The 23,597-nt window shown below is 36.5% G+C and overlaps 3 protein-coding genes across 3 annotated transcripts in view; all 3 read left to right on the top strand.

Annotated features, from left to right (window-relative positions):
* The first annotated feature begins 1,617 nt into the window (after window positions 1–1,617).
* LOC128222429 (uncharacterized) lies at window positions 1,618–3,567 on the top strand. The gene has a single exon (XM_052931418.1). The coding sequence runs from the start codon at window positions 1,618–1,620 to the stop codon at window positions 3,565–3,567; it is 1,950 nt and encodes a 649-aa protein (XP_052787378.1).
* Window positions 3,568–3,666: 99 nt separating this feature from the next.
* LOC128222428 (uncharacterized) lies at window positions 3,667–6,891 on the top strand. Its single transcript, XM_052931417.1, has one exon. The coding sequence runs from the start codon at window positions 3,667–3,669 to the stop codon at window positions 6,889–6,891; it is 3,225 nt and encodes a 1,074-aa protein (XP_052787377.1).
* A 3,856-nt stretch (window positions 6,892–10,747) lies between these two features.
* LOC128222649 (uncharacterized) overlaps window positions 10,748–23,597 on the top strand; it is a 43,537-nt gene continuing 30,687 nt past the window's right edge. The window contains exons 1-3 of the mRNA XM_052931742.1: window positions 10,748–10,824; window positions 17,617–17,730; window positions 21,451–21,744. Of these exons, the coding sequence (XP_052787702.1) occupies window positions 17,683–17,730; window positions 21,451–21,744 (342 nt within the window). The 5' untranslated portion in view covers window positions 10,748–10,824; window positions 17,617–17,682. The remainder of the gene's footprint in view (window positions 10,825–17,616; window positions 17,731–21,450; window positions 21,745–23,597) is intronic.

The raw sequence follows: 23,597 nt of genomic DNA, 5'->3' as shown, positions 1-23,597 counted from the left end.
AGCGAATTAAATATATTTAACTTTCCTCTGTTTGTGATTGAAATTAACCTATTTATGTTTCATCACTGTTTTTGGTCATTATCGGTAGTATCATAATTTTAGATCTGATCAGACTGTATTTTTTAATAATGAGAGATAGTTTTACACTAGTTGGTTCCAAACATGTTCCTAATTGTCTGCAGTCTCCCACATTAAAATGTTATTGCCATAATGTAAGTGGGAAGTGCCAACCCACTCAATACAATAGTCAATGGTCCTTTTATGTTAAGACACTTAGGCCGATAAAATGGTTTGGCTAGGGTTACATCTTCTTTATAACAGTTAGAGAATGTAGACTCTTTATTACCAGTTAAAACAAATTACTACGCTTTGTATAGGATTGTCTGTATAAAGCGGTAAAGGTTTTAAACTACATTAAAAAAAAAACATTTCTTTCATATTTACCCTCTGACTTTAAAAACAGTATGGTCAGCACCTTATTCATAAGTACAGTCGGGTAAATCGAGACAAATGTATTTCTTAGGCCTTAGTTTCATTAAGAATATAATGGAAGAGAAGAATTTAAAATTGTTATTGGGAATAAAATCTTCAGGACACCTGGCATGTGTTGACCTGTAAGGTAATCAGCTGTTCAAGTTTATGTGGACAGAAATTTAAATGTGGTTATTTCTATGAATATTATTTTTTGCAACAGGTAGAGGCAGTCCTGGACAAATTACCAGAGGCATAATGAGCTCATCTCTAGCAGAGGATTTGAAGTATCTTGAACTGTATAATGTATAAATGGAGACCAGAGGGAGTGCAACAAGAAGCAGTGTCTTAAATTAAAAACAATAAAAAAATAGCAAACTTCAGTTGGGACAGCTTTAAACCAGATTTATGTTGGTCCACGTGGTTTTCAGGGTGCTTCTAGACTTTCAAGAGGCATATAATCAAACCAACGCATTCTTCAACTCTTCATCAAAGGCAACGAATGGAGATGTTTGATACAAATTACTGTAATATTGCTTTTCTGTTTGTGACATTATCCATTATAATAATGTAAGTTTTAATGTAAATTGATAAAAAATGACATAATTTTTAATAAAGATTTAAACTTTAATTATATATGGCTGTGAGTGTGCCAGAAGTAGGAATCCATATTTGGTAACTTTACTCAACATGAGAAATTAAAACTGATATTGTCCTTGGCTGAACTTTCACTTATTATCTTAAAATTTTCCATGAGAAACCTTGAACAAATACATTTTTAACAGCATTGATTACTGTTGCAGACAAAATTAGGACTTGGCATTTAAATAGTTTTGTTAATTAAAAACAACTTGTTCTGAAGACATTAATTATTGTTCCTTCTATTGTCTATAACAATTTAGTGGACACAGACCTTATTCGAACTGATAGTAAGTTTCACGATGTAGTTAATATTACGGACCGCAAAGTATTGTGGACTTCCGGGCCATGTTTTCCGGTTTAGAATTTCGTCGCGATAGAAAAAAAAGAAGTTAAATCAGAGTGTTTCTTCGTTGTAAATTCGCCATCGACTTATCGTATCGAACATTTGGTAGCAGAGCGTGGTTGTAAATGTTATAGACAGTGTATCGTCGCTTGTTATCAGCCATGTCGGAAGCGATCGACGATGAAATCTTCGAGTTGAAGCTGCAGAAAAGCCGTTGTAAATCGGCTTTTACGAAGACAAAAAACAAACTTTTGAGTGCCGTTTCGATAGAGGAAGAGTTAGAAAAAGAGGAAATAAGAACACTTGAACAGGAATTTGATAAAACTCAAGAAGATGTGTCTCAGATATTTGAGAAACTGTGCGTTCTGTACAAAGGAAAAAAGGACAATGGAAACCTGGAAAAAACACAAAAAGAAATGGAAATTAATGAGGCGGAGTACAGCAAAACATATGAAACTGTTCAAAATTTGGTAGAAAAATCCATCTTGAGTGACAGTGATGCTGGATCAGTTCACGAAGATCCAAAGGAGGACACAAAACTAGGAAATGATATGTGGAGACAAATGAAACGCGTGTCCATTCCAGTGTTTAATGGGGACAAAAAGAAGTATCAAGCCTGGTTTGCTGCGTTCAGTGCTTGCATTCATAATGCACCTGCAACAAAGGAATATAAACTGTTGCAGCTGAGACAGTATATATCCGGATCGGCATTGAAAGCAGTGGAAGATCTCGGACATTCCGCAGCTGCATATGACGCAGCATTGGAGCGCTTGGAGAGAAAGTTTGGTGGAGAACGGCGGCAAGTGGCAAGGTACTTGGAAGAGCTGGAGAAGTTCACTCCGATGAAAGAGGAAAATGTAAGATCTATTGAAAAACTTGCAGACTTGGTTGATTTAACAGTGGTGAATCTGACTGATGCCAAAAGACTTGAGGATTTAAAAGACGGTGCACTTTACATTCGCATTCAAAAGAAACTGCCCGAGAACATGCTAACACGCTATCACCGCTACATCCATGTAAATAGTGAAGAAGAATCAGTAATCGCGCTTCGTAAGTGGCTCCTTCAAGAAGCAGAATTTCATACGCGAGCCGCAGAAACTGTGTATGGAATGGCGTACGGACATAGTGCTGAGAGACAATGTGCTGAAAGACATGGCGCTGAAAAACAGTACGGTAAGCAAAGACCACAGCATCGTTCTTTTGTCACACGGAATAAAGAAACATGTGTCTTTTGCAATAGTGACGGTCATGTGATCTGGAAATGCTCCAGGTTCAAATCCCTTCCGGTGAATCGAAGATGGGAAATCGCAAAAGAAGCTAGGCTATGTTTCCGTTGTCTGGGAGACGACCATCATGGGGGTGAATGCAAGTGGGACAGGCGTTGCGGGATAAACGGGTGTCCCAAAAATCACAACAGACTGCTACATGCAGACAGCAGGCCCGCCCAGAAGAACAACCAGAATGAGGCTGCCGGCTTTCAAAGAACAGCAATGACATATACCAGTATATTCGTGTCAAGAAAAGACAGTACGCCAGAAAAGAGGTATATTGCTCTTAGAACTGTCCCTGTGATTGTTAAGCATGGAGGGAGACACATGCAAATAAACGCGTTACTTGACGATGGTAGCACAAAGACCTATATCAACGAAGATGTCGCGTGTGAGCTCGGTGTACAGGGTCGCGCATCGGAAATGACCGTAAATGTTCTAAATGGAATCTCGGACACATTCCAAACAATGCCTGTTAGTGTAGGGCTGGAAAGTTTGAATGGTCATGTGAACATGAATGTTGATGCAAATACGACAAGAAATGTGACTGGAACATTAAAAACAATAAACTGGAATGAAGAAGGACAGAATTACCCTCATTTGCATGGAATAAAGTTTCCTTGCATTAAGAATGACAAAGTGGACATGCTAATAGGTAGTGACTACGCGCAGCTACATTATTCCTTACATGAAATTAAAGGTGCCCCGAATGAACCGATAGCTCGACTGACACCTTTAGGATGGACATGTGTTGGTCCATACTCTAGTTCTGGAGAGAATAACACTTTCAACACCTTTTTCCAGAGTGACATAGAGTTGAACAATACACTGAAGCAGTTTTGAGAAGTTGATAGTTCTGGAACTACCGAAAATAATGTTCTGACAGTGAATGAAAAAAAGGTGATAGAAAAGACAGAAAAAACTGTGAAATATGAGAATGAAATGTACACAGTTGGATTACCGTGGAAAGAAGTAAATGTTAGTTTGCCCGACAATTATGACTCTGCCTTGAAACGCTTAGAAAATACAGAGAAAAGGTTGAAAAAGAATCCAGTGGTCTTCAGTGCGTACCAAAAAACACTTGAGAACTATGAGGAGAAAGGGTATATTCGCCGAGTTAAACCATCCGCAAAGAACAATCAGGGTTGGTACCTACCGCATTTTCCAGTAATACGTTTAGACAAAGAAACTACAAAGATCAGAGTGGTGTTCGATGCTTCAGCCAAGTGCCAAGATGTATCGCTCAATGACAAGATTGAACAAGGGCCAAAACTGCAGAGAAATTTGTTTGATGTTCTGTTACGTTTCAGAAGACATGAAATTGCACTGATTTGTGACATACAAGAGATGTATCTTAGAGTTGGAATTATAGAATCGGATAAAAAATTCCAAAGATTCTTGTGGCGGACAGACCCAGAAGATCCTCCAACCGTGTACGAGTTCAACCGGGTCGTATTTGGTGTGAACGCATCGCCCTTCTTAGCTCAGTTTATTGCTCAAAGAAACGCGAAAGAATATGAAAATGATTATCCAAGGGCGGCAGAAACAGTTCTAAAATCTACATACATGGATGACAGTATGGATTCGGTGTGCACAGAGAAAGATGGTGTTGAACTTTACAAACAGCTGTCATCACTTTGGAGTAAAGCTGGAATGTATGCGAGAAAGTGGCTTTCCAATTCAGCAGCAGTGCTAGAGAACATTCCGCAAGCAGATCGATTAAAGGAGGTTGATCTCAGTGAAGGGGGGTTACCAGCAGTCAAAACTTTGGGTGTTTTGTGGGTGGCCGACGACGACCAGTTCACATTTCGAGTGAGTGGGCCATTAGAGGGTATGCAGTTTACCAAGAGAACATTTCTGAGTAAAATCTCGTCGTTGTATGATCCGCTAGGGTTTTTGGCTCCTTTTACCGTGCGTGCTAAGCTTCTAATGCAAGACATTTGGGTATCGGGAATAGATTGGGACCAAAAGCTTAGCCAATCAGACAATTTTAAGGTTATAGAGTGGTTTGAAGAACTAAAACTGTTGCCAGAAATCAGAATTCCTAGATGCATTAATATGGGATTAAACACTGATGACTTTGAGATACATACATTTGTAGATGCTAGCAGCAAAGCTGTCGGTACAGTTGTTTATGGTAAAAGTTCAAATGGAAGTAGTGCCGTCATCACTCAAATTGTTGCAAAGAGCAAGGTCGCACCGATAACTTCCGTCAGCATACCGCGTCTTGAGCTCATGGCAGCTATACTAGGGTTAAAAACAACCGTGAACGTGTGCCGGGCAATAGAAATCGACATGAGCCATGTGACATTTTGGTCTGATAGTATGAATGTTCTGTGGTGGATTCGTGGACAGAGTAGGCGCTACAAACCATTTGTGGCCAATCGTGTTGGAGAAATACATGAAAAGTCAAGTCCGAATCAGTGGCGATATGTCCCTTCGAGTGAAAACCCTGCAGACATAGTTTCGCGTGGTATGTCTGTTGACAGTTTGGTCGAAAGCAAAATGTGGTGGCAGGGACCCGGTTTTCTTAAGGACTCTGTAGAATGCTGGCCAAAGAATCCAGTCGTAAAAGGATCGGATGTCGATGTCGAAATGAAGAAATCCCTGTCCGTAGAAGAAAACTGTACATTTCTTGAACTATCAAAGAGAGGACCAATGAGAAGCGACGACCATTCTTGGCGGCTTATTCCGGAGAGGTTTTCAAGTTGGACGCGATTGGTCAGAGTATGTGCCTGGGTGTATCGTTTCGTTACAAACTGTGTCATCGAGAAACAGTCACGCGCTACTGGAGAGTTGACTGTTTGCGAAATCCGCAATGCTGAAATCGTGATCATAAAGCAAGCACAAAACGACTGTTTCAAAGAAGAAATCGCAAACATATCGCGGGGACAGAAACTTTCGAATAAAAGTAAGCTAGTCGGGTTGAATCCAGTGCTAGATCAAGATGAGCTTGTTCGATCAGATGGTAGACTGAAGTATGCTGAATTCCTTTCGTATGATATTAGATTTCCCATCATCCTACCAAGAAAGCACTGGGTTACCAAACTGATTGTTAAACATCATCATGAACAGGGTTTCCATGTGGCAGGGACAAGTCAGACGCTTGCAAGCCTATCCTTGCGTTTTTGGATCCTGTCTGGACGAGAAGCCATCCGCGAGTGGGAAAATGAGTGCATGAAATGTAGAAGAAGAAAAGCACAACCAGCAACGCAGATCATGGCGCCACTACCAGATATCCGGCTGCGAAACTCTATGAAAGCCTTCTGTCAAGTCGCGGTCGATTTCGGTGGTCCGTATATCACTGTTCAGGGAAGGGGAAGGCGCAGAGAAAAACGTTATCTGTGCTTGTTCACCTGTCTTATGAGTAGAGCAGTTCATTTGGAAGTGGCTTTCGGGTTGGACACCAGCTCCTTTATGAACGCTTTCTATCGTATGATAAATCGACGTGGTCTTCCAAAAGAAATGATATCAGACAATGGCACGAACTTTGTTGGCGCAGATCGTGAATTGCAAGAGTTGGTAGCAATGTTAGACACTAGTAAAATATCAGAGGACGGTGCAAACAAAGGTATACAGTGGCATTTCAATCCCCCGCTTGCGCCGCATTTTGGCGGGGTTCATGAGATTATGATTAAAGCCGCAAAGAGAGCTGCGTTTGCGGTTTTGAAAGGTGCTGACGTGACAGATGAAGAGTTAATAACCGCATTCACTGGAGTAGAAGCGTTACTGAACTCCAGACCATTGACCTATCAGACCGCAAACCCGTTGGACCAGCTTCCGCTGACTCCCAATCACTTCTTGTTTGGGCAAGCCGGTGGACATTTTGCCCCAGAGTCGGTCGACACAACCGATTATAGTCCGCAGAAACGTTGGAGACGTCTCCAAGAACTCGTGCGTCACTTCTGGGGACGTTGGATGCGTGAGTGGTTACCTAGTTTGACATCCCGGAAGAAGTGGTACTTTCCACAACGAGACCTGAAAGAAGGAGACGTCGTTCTGGTAATCTCACCAGACACACCACGAGGTCATTGGCCCATGGGACGAATAGAGGAGCTCCACAAAGGCAAAGACGGTCGCGTTCGTGTTGCATCGGTGCGCGTTAAAGACACCACCTACACTCGTTCGATAACAAAGTTATGTCCACTTGAAGTGGATCGCGTATAAACCAGTGTTTGAATCAACAGATAAGCGCGTAAAGACGCTGTAGCGCGTTAAAGACGCTATTATGTTCAACACAGTGATTCCGCGAGTGTTGGTGTAAATTATTAATTGGGCATAATAATCCCAAAGTGTTTCCGCGCAGCCATATCTTCGCGTGTGATCAAAAGTTCCCATTAAATAAAGCGCGAATCGGGAACGAACCCATGACTTGATGTGCAGAATAACAAATGACCCGCCAAGATGAAGACATGATGTCGAGCAGAGACTTATATACATGCAATTGTCTAGGGCATGTACAACAGATTTATGATTGTATCATAAAAATGTGTTCTGTAATAATTTTATAAAGTCAGAATCAGAACTGCAAGTGTTAGCAGTTGTCTGAGTGCCAAAAAAAAAAAACTTCATTTTTTTGTCTCTTATTTAACAGAGATTTTATGTTCTTCTTAATTCAGAAAATTATCTGTATTCATGGTTTTTGGCACCCAGAGTTTTTTGACTGTATTCTCTAGGAGAGTTTACCTTTAAAAAAAATGGTTATGTTAGCCTGTGTGTAACATTTATAGAGTATTATAGAATTTTGGTGATTATTGATGCAAGATGGTATCTGCATTGTCTGCATTTAAGCAAAATTATTCAGTTAGGGTCATATTTTCCTAATGAAAAACAACACAAAGCCGTATCTTGGGTTTGATGTTGGGTTCATTTGGAGAATGTGCTTGAATTTTTTTTTAAAGTATTTTACAAAGTTGACAGGTAATGCAGTTCTTGCAGATCATTTAATGGTAATTCTGAATGTGTGCCAACTTTAACAGGCTGTCAAGTAACAGGCTTGTTATCAATCTGTGGAATTTTGTAGGTTGATTTTGAAATAAGGTTGGATCTTGTAAATACTTAACTGTTTTGGGGGTAAAAGAAAGTGCCTTTTAAGTAAAAAGTATAATTTCACACATTGATGTTGGAATTCGTTGTCAAGAAGGTATCCTAGTTGATAGGCAGTATTAGAGATGTGGAATCAAAGTAAATGCTGTTTGTTTGTTAGTCTAGTGTAGAGTTAGTGTTAGAAATGACAAATAGTGTAGATTCAGATCAGACCGCCTGGAATGAGGGTTTGATCCAGATCTACCCTTTTTGACTAACAAACGTGTACATGGGTTTTGTACCTTTTATAAGTGTAATCTGGTATGATACAGATTTATAAAAAGTATTTACTAAGGTTCACCAAGAATTTTGTATTTTTTCATTTTTGTAGGTAAATTGTTAGAAGAAGGGATATAACTCTTGATTTTTACCATTATATTGAAATACAAGTTTTGTAGGATTTGTCTTTCTTGCAATGTGCATTTGAGTACCTTTGGTTGAGAATTTTATAGAATTTTTGCAGTGAATAGTAAGTCTTTCAACTTGAAAGTTGTTGAAAGTTGTAAAATGTAAAAATAATAAATAATAGCACACATTTGAAATTTTACTGTCGCCAAGTATGGGAGCAGTAGGGTTCACATGCGTGGAAAAGGTACTTGACGGCATTTTGCTGTTGGAATTGTTTATCTTATACTGTATTTGGTATGAAACTGATAAATTATATGTTGGTCATGTTCAAACCGTAAAAAGTTTTGTTTTGTTAAATAGTTGATTGAAAGAATATGTTGTCAGAGTAAGGGAAGTAACTGTTTAATTTAAGTTTCCCCTAAATTTGCCATTGTTTAAGAGTTGTCTTGCCACAAGACATTTGCTTTGGAGTAGACCCTTTGCTTTGAATATTTAAAATAGTTGGAAACAAAATAGTGGCAAGGGAGTACTTTAAAGTAAATGGAGTTTATTGGTCTTATAGTTTGCAAATGTCAAGTTACTATGGAACTTGGTCTACCGACTTATAGTATTTGGCAAGTTATGTTGAAAATTGCATTAATTTGTCAAGAAGGGGGGAATGTTCTGAAGACATTAATTATTGTTCCTTCTATAGTCTATAACAATTTAGTGGACACAGACCTTATTCGAACTGATAGTAAGTTTCACGATGTAGTTAATATTACGGACCGCAAAGTATTGTGGACTTCCGGGCCATGTTTTCCGGTTTAGAATTTCGTCGCGATATAAAAATAAAGAAGTTAAATCAGAGTGTTTCTTCGTTGTAAATTCGCCATCGACTTATCGTATCGAACACAACTCTATATAATATTTGTTCTTTGCATGATATATCCATGATGTGAAATGTTATGATTTGTTCCCTTGTTTTCATCTTTATGAGCTCATACAATGCTTAATATTTAAGTATCACTTTGTTAATATGTAGCAACTCATACTTTTGTATTGCTTATTGAACATTAAATTTGTATTTATTTATTTTATATATCTTTATGATGAGAAACTGTAATAGTTTAAATCAAATAAATTCTGTTTTGTTCATCTCTTCCACTTATACCCTCTGAGAAAAATAACTCATTAACAGGTTTATTATCAAATATTTGGTCAGGTTGGTAAAACAGGTAACTCTTTTGCCATTCTTCAGTTTTTTGAGGTCAACTTGTTATGGAACATGGAACTTATTCTCCCAGTAGAAGAAGAAACATAACATTTTTAAATATTAGTATACATGAACAAAACTGCCCAATGTTCTTGGTCACCCTTCATACTGGTAAACATTACCGATTACTTGCACTTGCAGACAGTGTTGGCTAGATCAGACAACTGTGGATCAGACTGTATGATAATGCACTGTCATGTCTCCAGTATGAAGTATTATCTGTATAAAACAGGGGTATCAATGGATACCATACAGTTCATTGTTGCCAAGTTTAGGACACAATGTTTCGTAAGGTTTTAAATACCGTAGTAAGTAGTTCCTTAGCAATATTTTTCTTGTATACTGCAGTTTGATTTAAAGTATCCAAATTGGCATTACATTCGCATCATTCGAACACTATAACAGTAAACCGAAATGCAATTGCTCAAGAACTTTAAATCTATGACAAAATCTCTGCTGTGCTACAGTTACAGGCTTTAAAGCTTAATGTTATTTCGTAATTTCAGCCACGGACCTATAAAGCATGGATTGGCAACTGCCCCATATAGGTGAAACGATAAGAAATAATAATTTACCCACAATCCTTAGCGCGCGCTCGGCAAATATCGAAAAATTCCGCCGAATCTGCGATCGGTGATTAACGGCGATCTTCGGTTATTACCGCCAACTCTTCTAATAATGCCTTGTTCGTTATAGATTTAATTATAATTAATAACTGTGATTTTAATCAGATTCCATTGGACTATTATCAACTCAAATAAAAGTACCACGCATTTAAGTCAATTTTAATTAATGTTTTCCTACATGTATATATTCGGCCGATGTCGGACGTCTTGAAAATGACCACACGGTAAGATCTCGGAATGAAATCCCGCTGCACGCGTGAGTTTGAGATTATCGCATTAACACAGATGAGAGTTGCCAATCCATGGTTTATAGGTCCATGTTTCAGCCAATGGTTCAAACATTTATACTTTTACCCTATCCGCTGTACAAGTTTACACTGGAAGTCGCCATTTTTAGCTCACGCCAGACGTACTCTTGTTGTGCAGAGTACGCTGGGAACCAGACAAACTTGAACACAAGCACTCTTTTCTCTGTATTCACATCCGGGTCTTGGTCAACGGGGAGGGGGGGGGGGGCAGATAACTGTGGTCTTGAGCCAAAAGTGTTGTGTCGTGAGATAAAAAAACAGTTGTCTGCTACTTTCCCAATCGTAACAACTCGGCCATCTCCGGTAAGCTACGAGATAGACCATATCTTGATACTAGCCGAGGAGTTCCGATTGGTTTTAACTAATTCTCGACTTTCCAATAGACCATAATCCTTTGCGGCATTGTGACTTCCGGTTTATTTCCGGGTTATGACGAAGTACAATAACAGCGATAAATACGGACAAATTATCATTCCAGGTTTGTTATAATTTATTTATTTTTATTAGATTCGTCATTTTAATGAGTTTATATTACATTATTGTGATATTATTTGAATGTCATGAGCTATAAATCGCTTGACTGTTTACTTGGACGGCAAGACGAGGACGGCCATCTTTAACGTTGAGCTATATGAGTGTGATATCGATTGAGTAACATACATTCTTAATATTGAAACACATTAGTAAGAAACTGTCGAAATAAAGTGATTACAGGGGCTGTATTGGCAAGTGAAAGGAATTACAGGTATCTTGTTAAGGTCAAACTTGTTAATGTTTCTTTTTATGCCTTAGCAGCTAAGAAGAGTAATTTCGATTTTGCCCCATTCGTCAGTGTTATAAGTCAGAATGTCTTTCTATTCACAACGTACAAACCACAGTTACTTGGTATTTGGACAACATTTTTGGCCAGTCGAGCCACAGATACTTGAATGTATGTAGTGTGTGTGGGTAAGAAACAGTCGCAAAAAAACATTTTATGGGCTGCTTCAGGGTTTTCATTAAGAGCCGGCTGCCGGCTAAAATGACTGTTCAAATAGAATTTTGGCCGGCTCAAATTCTTAACAAATAAAAAAAATCCGCGAGAATAATGTAAACAAAACAACAAGCATATGGGATAATTGTCAATTATAAGACCCCGCTGGACATTAATTGATCTGTCAACACCAGGTCATCTATTTATAGATTACATCTGATTTACACATTTCGTCTATTTTTAGTGTATTTGTGTAGAAGTCCTTTCTGGTGTGATATCACTATAGAGGCTGTCAGTGCTGTAAATCAGCGTCATATATAACCCTTGTATTGGTAAATAAACAATTGAAATCATGTGTCACGTGAGTTGGAGTTGGAATGATTTTGATTTGGAATCAATCACTCGCAGAAAATGGAGAAGAAAAGAAAGTGGTAGGTCAACAAAAATTTAAAAAGTTTTTCAAATCATTTCCAGGTTGGTTTATAAATCTTAATATTAACTTCTGTTTTTGATAAAATTAAATTTCAAAATTTTGGGAGTTTATTAGGAAAATTAAAAATATCATATGTAACAGCAAAGATATGTATTAAAAGTGTAAGTCATATCTCAATTATTTGTTTGTGACTGTTCGATACACATCAGATCACAGTTGTGTAACCAAGGATTGATAGGTAGACTTACACCCAAAATAGTGGATGTTCGTAAAACCAATCACGATAAAAGAAGAAAGAAATAATTTCATAAAACTAAAATATTTCAAAACTATCTTGAGGGTATCTTGCCTGAGGGTAAATTTTGCTACTAAAAATAAAGCACATAACACTTTTTAAATGCTCAGAATGCAGGAAATGGCTTGTAGATTTTAAAAAAATTCTGGGGGGTATGCCCCCGTTCCCCCCCCCCCAGTTTTAGCTGGCACCTCGAATGCTCGCTATTTGGGCCGTCTCAAATTAAATTTGGGCCTGCTCAAACTCTCCTTAATGAAAACACTGACTGCTTAACACGTCATGGAACCAAAGGTGCTCGTCACATTGCCTGGATACAGCAATACATTTTTTTTCATCATTTTTTATTTTCAATATTTTTTTTATTTTAACTATTATTAATTTTGGTCAAAATAGTGAATAGTTATTATATGTCATAAAATTATTCCACAATTTTTCATAAAAAAAAATTAGTATAATATATAAATAAATATAAGGTGAACATGTGCAAAAATTTATCAATTCTGAACGGACCTAATCAAAAGAGCATAGTTCCTAAAATAATTGAGATAATCTAATAAAGCCAAAAAAACATGTTAAGAACAGACTGACATTCAAACTTTGTGCATGCATTACAAAGAGAAGCTTAAAATATCATTCCTATCATTAAAACCTCGTTGATTAAGACGGGTATTTATCCAAATCGAAGGTTTTTTTGTATTACTGTATCCAGGCAATGTGACCAGCACCTGTGCATGGAACACAATTCAACTATTAAACATGATTTGTCGAAGATTTTCAAATTTCTATAAAATCAAAAAATCCACTAGGGTTATATAATTGACAAACTAACATTTTCCCAAATTTCTTTAATAACTCTGCCAAAAATACTGTTCATTTACCGACTCACAGATCTTCGCCAGTAATTTTGACCATGCACACCGGCCGGACCCGGCATGCGCTTTTCAACTTAACGTGCGAACGGGAACTAAGGATATGTTTACCTCAAGACTGGTACCCGTCCGCGCGTAGAGCCAAAAAGCACATGCCGGGTTCGGCCCTTGTGCATACTCAAAAGTACTGGTGAAGATCTGTGAGTCGGTATATAAACAGTATTCTTGGCAGAGTTATTAAAGAAAATTGCAAACATGGGTCTAGTTTGTGCTTGTTGAGTCAGGTTTTTTTTTCGGTATTTTGGGAATATGACCAAACCCGTGAGATTGGGAATTTTCGTGTCAATTTTGCAAAAATTGGGAAATTCTTCATAAATAATTACAAAGGATAAAATTTATAGATTATTAAAATGAATTGCTTTGGTATTTTTAACATAATACTCACTTACTACAGTACACTCAACGAGTTAGACCAACTTTCCGTTTCCCTCCGCGGATTTTTGCTATCGCGGCCAACACAATGATTTTATCGGCTGTCCGCGTTCCTCGGAGTTTGAATTTAACGCCCTCGGAGGGTGATCAGTCGACCGAAGAATAACGAACTCGGCGTTCCTCGGAGGGGTTAACTCCGCGAAAATCTGCGGACACTAGATAAGAATCTACGCTAAAGTTATTTATTTTATTAAAATTTTCAACCGATTACGACGGCTCCAGTAAATTGCTATTATTTTTCCTCTGCCCGTTTTGCATGAAGTTAGCTTACCACAAGAATGCAGTCGTATTTCACTAGTTGCACATGCATCTTATAAACGTGTTTTTGCTAATGACTGATCAACACATTTCTTCCCAGAAATTCTAGGTTACACATTTTCGGAAAATCAGGAGTTCAAACACGCGTTTAAAGTTCACAGCGCATGGTTTTGAAAGCCTTCTTGCCTCGTTTTCTGTGGAAAATTCCATGAAACGTCATAGCTATTTTTAACCACCAATAATAAATAGTATATTCTACATTGTATTGATCACGCGCTTGACGTCAGAGGTCATGGTTCAGAATCGTGTAAAAAGTCGGCTGCTTTATGATGCAATAACTTGGTGGATATACTTTAATGATTCAATGTTTATACTCCAAGACAATATTCAATTGGCGTTTACGGACATAAATACAAATTAAACGCTGGTACATGTAAGAATCTTTTACGCTTAACAATGTGCATAAGCATAAAAATAAATAACTTCTAAACAAAAATGATTTCTTGCTTATCTGATTAGACTCGGGAGTTCCACCGCGGAATCATAAAATCGGACGATTCTCAACGCTATTGTTCATATTAAACTCAGCGGTAAGCCAGCCACTCGGAGGAACTCGGGGGGGGATTTTAGCAAGGGCAACAGTTTTACCCTCGGAGGAAACCCGCTATCATCCACTTTATCCCTCGGAGTGAGCGAGGAAAGTGGGTCTAACTCGTTGAGTGTACTGTAGATGTAATCACCTTACATTGTTTAAGCACTTGTTTTAACTCTTTGAAATAGTCAAATTGTTTTCCCCCTTTATTAATATTTCTATCAGACACTGTCATATAATAAAAGTACTTCATAGAAAATTATTTTTAATAGAAGATAATTTGATGGGCTGAAATTGGATACAAAATCTGCTATCTATTAAAAATAGTCAGACTTTTTATGCAATTGATAAAAAGCAAATGAATATTTTTTGTAAAATTTCATCAACTTGTTTCCTTTTGTCATTCATCAAAAATTAAATACACCATCATTTTAAATAAATAAAGACTTGTTAATTTCACCGAGTTGTCTACTTTCAGTTTTACTTCTCAGTTCTGTTGTTTTCCGATATTGGCAATGAAGGTCAAGGTCATGTATGTGAGGCATGACAAAGAACAGCATTGTCTATTAGTAATTTTAATCCCCTTCTGCACCGAATAATCTACTGTCACAGACAACGCGACAACTTTTTCTTCTTCACAGGACATTGCGACAGGTAAACACTGAAAGTTTACCTGTCGCACCAAATTTTTACCTGTCGCAATGTTACAAACAGTATTCAGTTACATCAGTCTAAACCTTGATTTTTAAGCCTCTTTTTTAAATAAGTTTTGTAATTCCCCATTATAACAGGTTTAGATCTTTTTGGTTAGATTTGCCCTACAGTACTATAATAAATTACAAAAAAAGCTAAACATCATGTAAAAAAATCAATATTCGGATCTTATGTCATATTTTTTTTTCTTCCCTTGCCTCCCAAAAAAACCTCATATCTGGTTCGTCTACCCATGGAACAGCTAGATCTTACTCTTTTAATTCATTTTTAAATTAAAGATACAGTACGGTTATAAAATGTAACGGATTGTACTACAAGTCAAACTCAGGCAAAAAAACTCGGAATTTTGTAATTTCCGAACATTTCCGTAAAATAAAAGTATTAGAGTACGAGCTGAAATCGGAACCTTACGCGTATTATCGGCTTGTACGGAAACATGTCAAAACGGGGTTTACAAATAGTGATACACGGATTAACACGCTGAATAATCATGATAAAATAGTTAAAAATAACTCTGATTTATTTAGAAACTGAAAGTAAATTTCCCGAAAATTAAACGGTGCTGACTGTAATTTTTCACCGGACATTGTGACCGACCAAAACAAAAGTTTCGTCGGTCAAAATGAAAATATACCGGACATGTCCGACTGTCCGACGGACATTCACATTGTCTGCTGTCAACTTAAAATCATTAATCCTTTTGTTTACAATAACACATGATTTTAACACAATGTAAAGAACTCTTAATTTGATACATGCTCTCTGATTGGATGGAAAATAAAGTTCAACCAATGAAAATCCACCTTTCACCACTGATCATTGTATGTCTCTGTGAATAGACGCTTGCATGTAGGGGAAATTAATATGTTGTTTATATTTTCATCGTCAATTTTCTCTTTTTTTCTTTCGTCATTTTGGAACTCCAGATTGGGAATTTTTATTCGGAAATTGGGAAAAAAGATACTTTTTGCCATTGGGAACACGGCCGAATACCGGCTATAAAAATTGCCAAAAAAAACCCTGTTGAGTGATTGCACCTTTGAGATAACTTCCTTCTGAACATGATGCGACATATACAGTTGTTTTATTCAAAAAATCTTGTAGATCTGAGCTCGTTTCAATACATGTCTCAATCCGAAATCTACTATCCTACATAACTTGTGAATGATAAAGATGGTAAGAAATTTAAAAATATTTAATATGTAAAAATATACGACTTAAAGCAGATTATTTGTTGATTATGTGTATCATAGAGTACTAAACACATTTTTAGCTCACCTTAGGCTTAGCCATAGGCTGAGAGTGAGCTTTTAGGATCGATGATTGTCTGTCGTCTGTCGTCCGTCCACACTTAGTTTGTTAACACTCTGGGGGTCACATTTTTGACTCAATTGTCACGAAACTTGGTCAGGATGTTTGTCCCAGTAATAACTCATATGGGTCATCTGGGGTCAAAAACTAGGTCACAGCGCCCAAATATGGAAAAACCTTGTTAACACTCTAGAGGTAACATTTTCAGCCCCAATATCCTGGAAATTTGTCAGAAAGGTTGTTATAATGATTTCTAGCTCAAGATCGAATATGGATCATCTGGGGTCAAAAACTAGGTCACAGAGCAGGACTTTTTCTTTAGTACCCACGGGTCCGACTATCAGACCCATTCCCATAGCAAAATATAAGATATTTTTCCCAATCTTCAGAAAAAAATCCCAATTTTTATTTTTTTATCTTTTTTAGTAAGTCTTTTACCTGTACTGGTTTATTTGTATCCTAATAAATTATGTGATGTAAAGTTATTTTGATAATTGAACTCGGAAATCATTGATTTTTATCACATTCAGAGATCAGTATGAAATATTATCTGTCTTGATTTATTGCAATAGATATATATAAACACTCCCAAGGATTGATATTTTTGGGGTCTTTTAAAGGGAAAATAAACTAATATTAAATAATTTCCTAATTCGCAGGAGACTAGACAGCTTTTTCTTTTAACTGTAAAATTTCAGCATTTTCACGACGCAAAATTTCCCAAAATGTCTAGGGTCTTTTTCCCAAAATGGGCTGAAAAAGACCTGCAGAGTCCAAATATGGAAAAACCTTGTTAACACCCTATCTAGAGGAAACATTTTCAGCCCAAATATCCTGGAAATTTGGCAGAAAGGTTGTTTCATGATTTCTAGCTCAAGTTTGAATATGGGTCATCTGGGGTCAAAAACTAGGTCACAGAGCCCAAATATGGAAAAACCTTTTTAACACTCTCGAGGTAACAATTTCAAACATCAGAGAAGCCAAATCCCTTTTATTGTCCTTAAATTATCAACAAGTCTATAGCACAAAGTTTTACTGAGGTGAGCGATATAGGGCCATCTTGGCCCTCTTGTTTCTGATTCTCAGTCCAAGAGATCACCCTAGGGACCAATGGCTCGAGATAGCTCGATTGGTCTAAAATGCAGTCCAAATACCAAGTAACTGTGGTGTAATCCGAAAATAAATAGTTTTAGGTTCGACGTTTATTTATCAGTGTTTCCACTGTGTTGTTGTTTTTTGGAAGAGTTTCACAGCACACAAATTTTAACCAATAAAAATGTTTGATACTATACTGTATGTGAAATAATTGTAAACGGAATAATAAAATTTACAGTGAAAAGCTGCAGAGGCGAGAAAGTGGGAAGGGCCTTGCCAGCCTGAAAGGTGCCTCTGCATTGAAATGGTAGTTTCCATGCCATCACAGGAGGGACAGACATGTAAGGAAAAGGTATGGAATTTTGTAATTTATTCCAAATAAGGAATAGTCTACCTAAATAATGGCCGTCAACGATTCTTTTGTTTTATTATTATTGATTTGTCATCGATAACATAATTATAAAGTTTTTAAAATTAGTCAGTTCCATATTATTAGAACTTAAGGTGATGTCACACTTTTTACACTTTTTTACATGTGTCAATTGTTTATCACGAAATCTGTAAATGTTGGACAATTCTGACAGGTTGTGTACATGTATATAATGGTATTAGTGACAGAGAATATATTTATGTGAAAATAACGACTCTAATGACAAATTCAATCCAGTTTAGATCACTGTCGGTTACATATTGAACAATTTTGTCCTTATTATTCAACATCGATGCAAAATATTGCTATTTATTATTTCGCCCAGTCTTATAATAAAAAAGTATCGCTGATCGCTCATTATTGTAACTACTATAAGAAAAACCCGAAAGTAGTACTAAGTGAACCACTTCCCATTAGTGAACCAGGATTTAGTGAACCACTTGGTCAGACATAGTGAACCATCTATCATGCAGTGTGCCATCTAAGTGGTTAGCTTAGTCTTAGCTCTGACAAAATAGATTAGTCAACATCTTCCGTTTTTTTTATTTTTTGAAGATGAAATTTGGTATTATTCATAGTTTTGCAATTATAATACTGTGAAATCATTAATGTTTGTGGGACATTAATGTTCGTGGTTTTCGTGGGTGGCGTGAAATGGCAGAAACAGATGCTGTAATGTGTGCTATTTATGCAGTCATTGAAATTAGACTTTTGGATGAACTAGCCCGAATTCTTATACTATTGCATGGAGTCATATTTTTGAACAAGCCCTGCTATATAAAATTCAGAATTTGAGCAAGCCCGGAAGACATTTTACCAGTGCAGGGCTTGCGGGCTTGTGCTAATTTCGACCACTGTTTATGAAAATCTCCAGGTTTACAAGATGTGTGTGTTGAATGTTGGTACTCGATTTTTTTATTCTTTAAAGAAATATTTAATCGATGACATTGATTGTTTACTCAAATATACGCACCTTCTCGGTGTTTTCACAGTTTGCAAAATTCTTAATTGGTATTCAGTGGCTTCGCTGATCAGGGTGCATCTTCTTTTATGACCTTAATTTCCATTAAGTCGATTAATTTGATAGGGTATATGCACTAATTGGCATATTGTACCACTATTGTGAGTGTCGTAAACCGTATGACATAGAAGAGGGAAATCATGTGCCCAGCGCATGAGATGATGCAGACGATTTAGGACGATCGCAGTTTCAGATTTTTTTTTCAGAAATGAAAAACCACAAATTCAAGTACCCACGAAAATGTAAAATTTCGGAAAACCACGATATTTCATGCCAACGAATATAAATGATTTCACAGTAGAATAAAAGGAATATTTTCGCCTTGTAACTTCTTCTCTGTCCATTCCTCTCAGGTTTTGCCACTTGTTAGAAACCTAATCTGATGTTCTATGGCAAAACCCAAAGAGGAAAACATTTTTGTGATTTTTTGCCAAGTGTTTTTCTTTATTTGGCTGGACTTGTTTCGCTGAAAACTATTTGACCAAGAGCCATGAAAGATTAGGAAAATGTTGTTGTGGTGATGAAGCTATGCATCGTTTTTTTCTGCTGCAGTTTTTAAACGCAGAGTTATGGCCCTTGAATAAGCAAAAATTGGCATTTCTGGACTGGTGTTGATTAAAACTCCAGACTTATTTGACCTTTGTGCACAAGCAGTCTTCATCATAACTATAACTGGAATGCCTGAAGCCCGGGACAAGTAAATACTGTTTCGGGCATGTCAAATTCCAAGGTGGTTGCCCAAACGGGCAAGTACATTTATCCGAAATTTAGATCCCTCTGTTTTCATAATTTCTTCAACAACAATTTACAAACCTGATTGAACCTTATTATAATATTGAAAATTTGGTTTCGTACATTTACGCATTAATTGGTTATTTTGGGCAAGTAAAACTGTTTTTGGGCATGTTGTTTTCTTCAATTACTTGCTGGAAAGGACAAGTGCTGAAAAGAAATAAGGCAAAGACTGCATAAGTTTTGTTTGCCGCTGCACATAGTATATATCCAAAGTAACAGTCCTTGAATTTATAAGGAAAAATTGGCATTTTTGTTCTTGTGTCTCTGAAAACTACAAATTATTTCATTTAGAGTTACCAAATATATAAAGTCATGTATAACCTTGGGGGATGTCATTCATTGGATGAAGTTGTTTCCTGCTGCATGTACCAGGGTTTAACTTTGAGGAGCACTTGCAAATTTTTGCGAGTGCTTTTTGAGGAAACTCGCAAAATGTAAAAATCAACTTGCAATTTTATTATTTGCATTATTCCCTTATAATATTTTCTAATTAAAGTAGAAAATTACACTTAAGACATATTATAAATATGAAAAAGAATCAATTTTGAGTGACTCGACTACTAGAACTTGTTGATGGCTTATTTTTTTGGGGGGGTATGGAAATACTCGTCAGATGCTGGCCGCTTATTGATAACAAAGCTGTCCAATAATTTGACATTGTTAACTTTGTATATTTACCCTCGCCATCAGGTAATACCCATTCAGCAAGCACGCTACAGATTTTATTAAGTCTGTAAGTAATCATTAACATTATATATATAAAATAAGTAAAAGCAACAGTAAATGTAGCGTGGATGCTTTCGACCATGAAATATATCAATCGGCGAAGTCTATTCACTTTGACAGTTGGGCGGAAATATATTCAAAGGTTGATGGGGTTTACATCTAGTGCGCGATAGCGCTAAATTTAGCCAATGATTGAGCTAGGTGATTAAGTCATTTGTATTCACTTTTTTATGCACGCCTCGGAGCATCCCGGAAAGATTTGAGATAAGACTCGGCTTTTTCGTATTTGTTCTATTTTTGGAAACTTACTAGAGCGTGACTCTGTACTGTCTTCTTTATACTGGTAGTGTAAACATGCCATTTATAGGCTGTTTACACTCGACTAAATAGCGGAGTTAAGTTCAGGTTTATTCTACCTTCCTTTTAACATTTTGTGGTCTATAAAAAGCCACTCGCAGAATTTTGCGAGCTTGAATAAAAGTCATTCGCAATTTGCAAATGTTGCTTGCATTTTGCCAGTATGCGAGTCTAATTTCGAACCCTGCGTACTACAATTAGAATGTTGACCCTTGAATTAGCAAAAATTGGACTTCAAAATGATAAGTCATACATTTGTCAGATCTTACAAGAAGATATTTGATATTATGAAGTTTTGGAACTCATAATTTTTGATGCACATTTATGGAAAATGGATAAAATAATGGCCCCTTGCTATTGTGACAAATGTGGCATGTCCTATGGACACATTTCTACAATGTAGTTATCCGATAATTTTTACTCTTTAAGTCGAATTAATACTGAGATGATATCCAGTAAAAATCACGACATAAACACTTTATACCTTTAATGAAATTGGATTTATTTTAAATTGTGACATCACCCCCAGTGAGACATTTGTGTTATTTCCAATTAAATTATTCAGTTTGAAACTGTAATAATACTCATGTGTTATACAGAGTGATTTTTATAATATATTAAACCTGAAACAAGGTATACTTGTGTGAAGCATACTTTACGATAATATGGGCTATTATATTCATGCTTTAAAACAATGATTATAATTATGTTTTGATTTTGAAGGTAATTTCGTTTTCTTTCAGGTCAGTCAGCTTCACAAAAGATTTGGAAGAGCGTTGCCTTCTCTTTCTAAAGATGATGAAGTCTTAAGATATGGTGAAGAAGAAGCCAAAACTGGGTGTAATACCATTTCTGATTATCGTGACTTGCAACAACACAGAAAAAAAGAAGAGAGCAAAAAGTCAGAGGAAAAGAAGAGTGAAATCCGTTTAAACATTGAAGGAAGTCAGGGAAAAAAAACCACCAAAAACAAAAAGGAGTGCAAAAGGAATACAAAGTTCAAGATACCTAAAATTGTTCCAATTAGTCTGATCGTGGTGAGTAAATAGTATACATTTGTTTTTCAAAGCATTGTTGTTGTGTCAGTAAGGATTCTTGTTTCTAGCCACTAAAATGGATGGCTTACCCAGTGAGTCTCCCATCATCCTTAATGGATGTTCTGTCATTTCATAATAATAATACTAATGTCTGTCAATCACCAAATTTAAAAACATGACCATGATTTTTTAGGGGCTAGGAGTCATTGGATCAATATTTTAAAGAAGTTTGTATTGGAGATCCTTTAAAGAAAGATAAAATGTGCCAGGGATATGACATTATATAAATATTGCATGGCTTCCAGTGTGACAGTACATATTGTCAACATGAGGGAAATACTGTAACCCTTTGCTTCGCCTTGGGTTACAGTATTTACCCGAATGTTGACAATATGTACTGTCACACTGGAAGCCATGCAATATCTATTTTATTATACCGAACACAGTTACATTTATATACATATATGGGTGGTTTTCAAAATAATGAGGCAAAAGTGTGACATAGGGGTTGAAAATTCAAACCCAGTTTTCATGATTGTCACCTATTTTACATGAAAGTAAATACTTCAAATTACAGAGAAACAACTATGGAAAAGTATCAGGAAATACAAATAAAAAAAGATTATGACCTTGAATCCAAATATTGCGAACATTTCTTACAATATGGTTGATTTATAAAAGTGTCTTAAATGACAAGAACCTTGCATAAATCATATGCTTTTTCTGAATTATATAATCAGTAATTGGTACCTGTGTGTAGTCATGTGCATAATAACTCAGTTGTTTAAGGAAAATAAAAAAAATCAACACATTTTGTCTAAATTTGAAACCAAAAATAAATTGTTAACTCACAAAGTTTTTGCTGTAATTAAAACAAGAATCAAATAAGGGAAAAATCTACATATACCTCACCTTATGCATCTTTATAGACCACATACCAAATTTCAAGAATGTATTGTAACTTACAATTGCCAAACTTTTCATTTCTAAATTAAACTATTTTTCGGTGCACAGGGAACACATATTGAAAACCAATATAATATGCCTTTATGTTAATAAAAACATTATTTGTGATCAACTTAAGACATTTCTGTGTATATGTTAGTATTTTCCTCAAAATTTCTTCAGTATCACATTTTTCACAACAATTCCCTCAAAATTCAACAGCATGTAATGATGCAAATGGAAAATAATGGCTAAGAGAACAACTTACAGCAAACAATCACATATATAGCATTCATTACTTCAAATTGAGTCCAAAAATAAGAAAATATCATTAATGGTAATATAAAGTGCTAGAATTCATACATGTTTAGTTCTTTGTTATGCGATTGAAATGGTGCACAGGGGACAAATCATAATGCAAGTAATATTTTTAGCTCACCTGTCACTTTGTGACAAGGTGAGCTTTTGTGATCGCCTTTTGTCCGGCGTGCGTCGTGCCTCGTCCGTCAACAATTTACTTAAAAGACATCTCCTCCTTAACCGCTGGGCCAATATTAATAAAACTTCATAGGGATGTTCCTTGTCCCTTGGGTGGTCTTCTATCAAAGTTGTTTAAATAATTCAATTCCATGGGGAACTCTGGTTGCCATAGCAACCAAAAGGAAAAATCTTCTTCTCCCAAACCACAAGGCTTAGGCCGTTGATATATGGTAGGTAGGATCACCAAATGGTCCTCTACCAAGATTGTTCAAATTATGGCCCTTGGGTCAAAATTGGCCCCGCCCCGGGGGTCATGGGTTTTCTCTATATGTTTATAGTGAAAACTTCAAAAATCTTCTCCTCTGAACTTACTTGGACTAGAGCTTAGATATTTGGCATGATTCATCGTCTAGTGGACCTTTACAAAG

This window comes from Mya arenaria, chromosome 16 (assembly GCF_026914265.1).
Source record: "Mya arenaria isolate MELC-2E11 chromosome 16, ASM2691426v1".
NCBI classification, from domain to species: domain Eukaryota; kingdom Metazoa; phylum Mollusca; class Bivalvia; order Myida; family Myidae; genus Mya; species Mya arenaria.
This window is presented reverse-complemented; position numbering and strand designations above follow the sequence as displayed.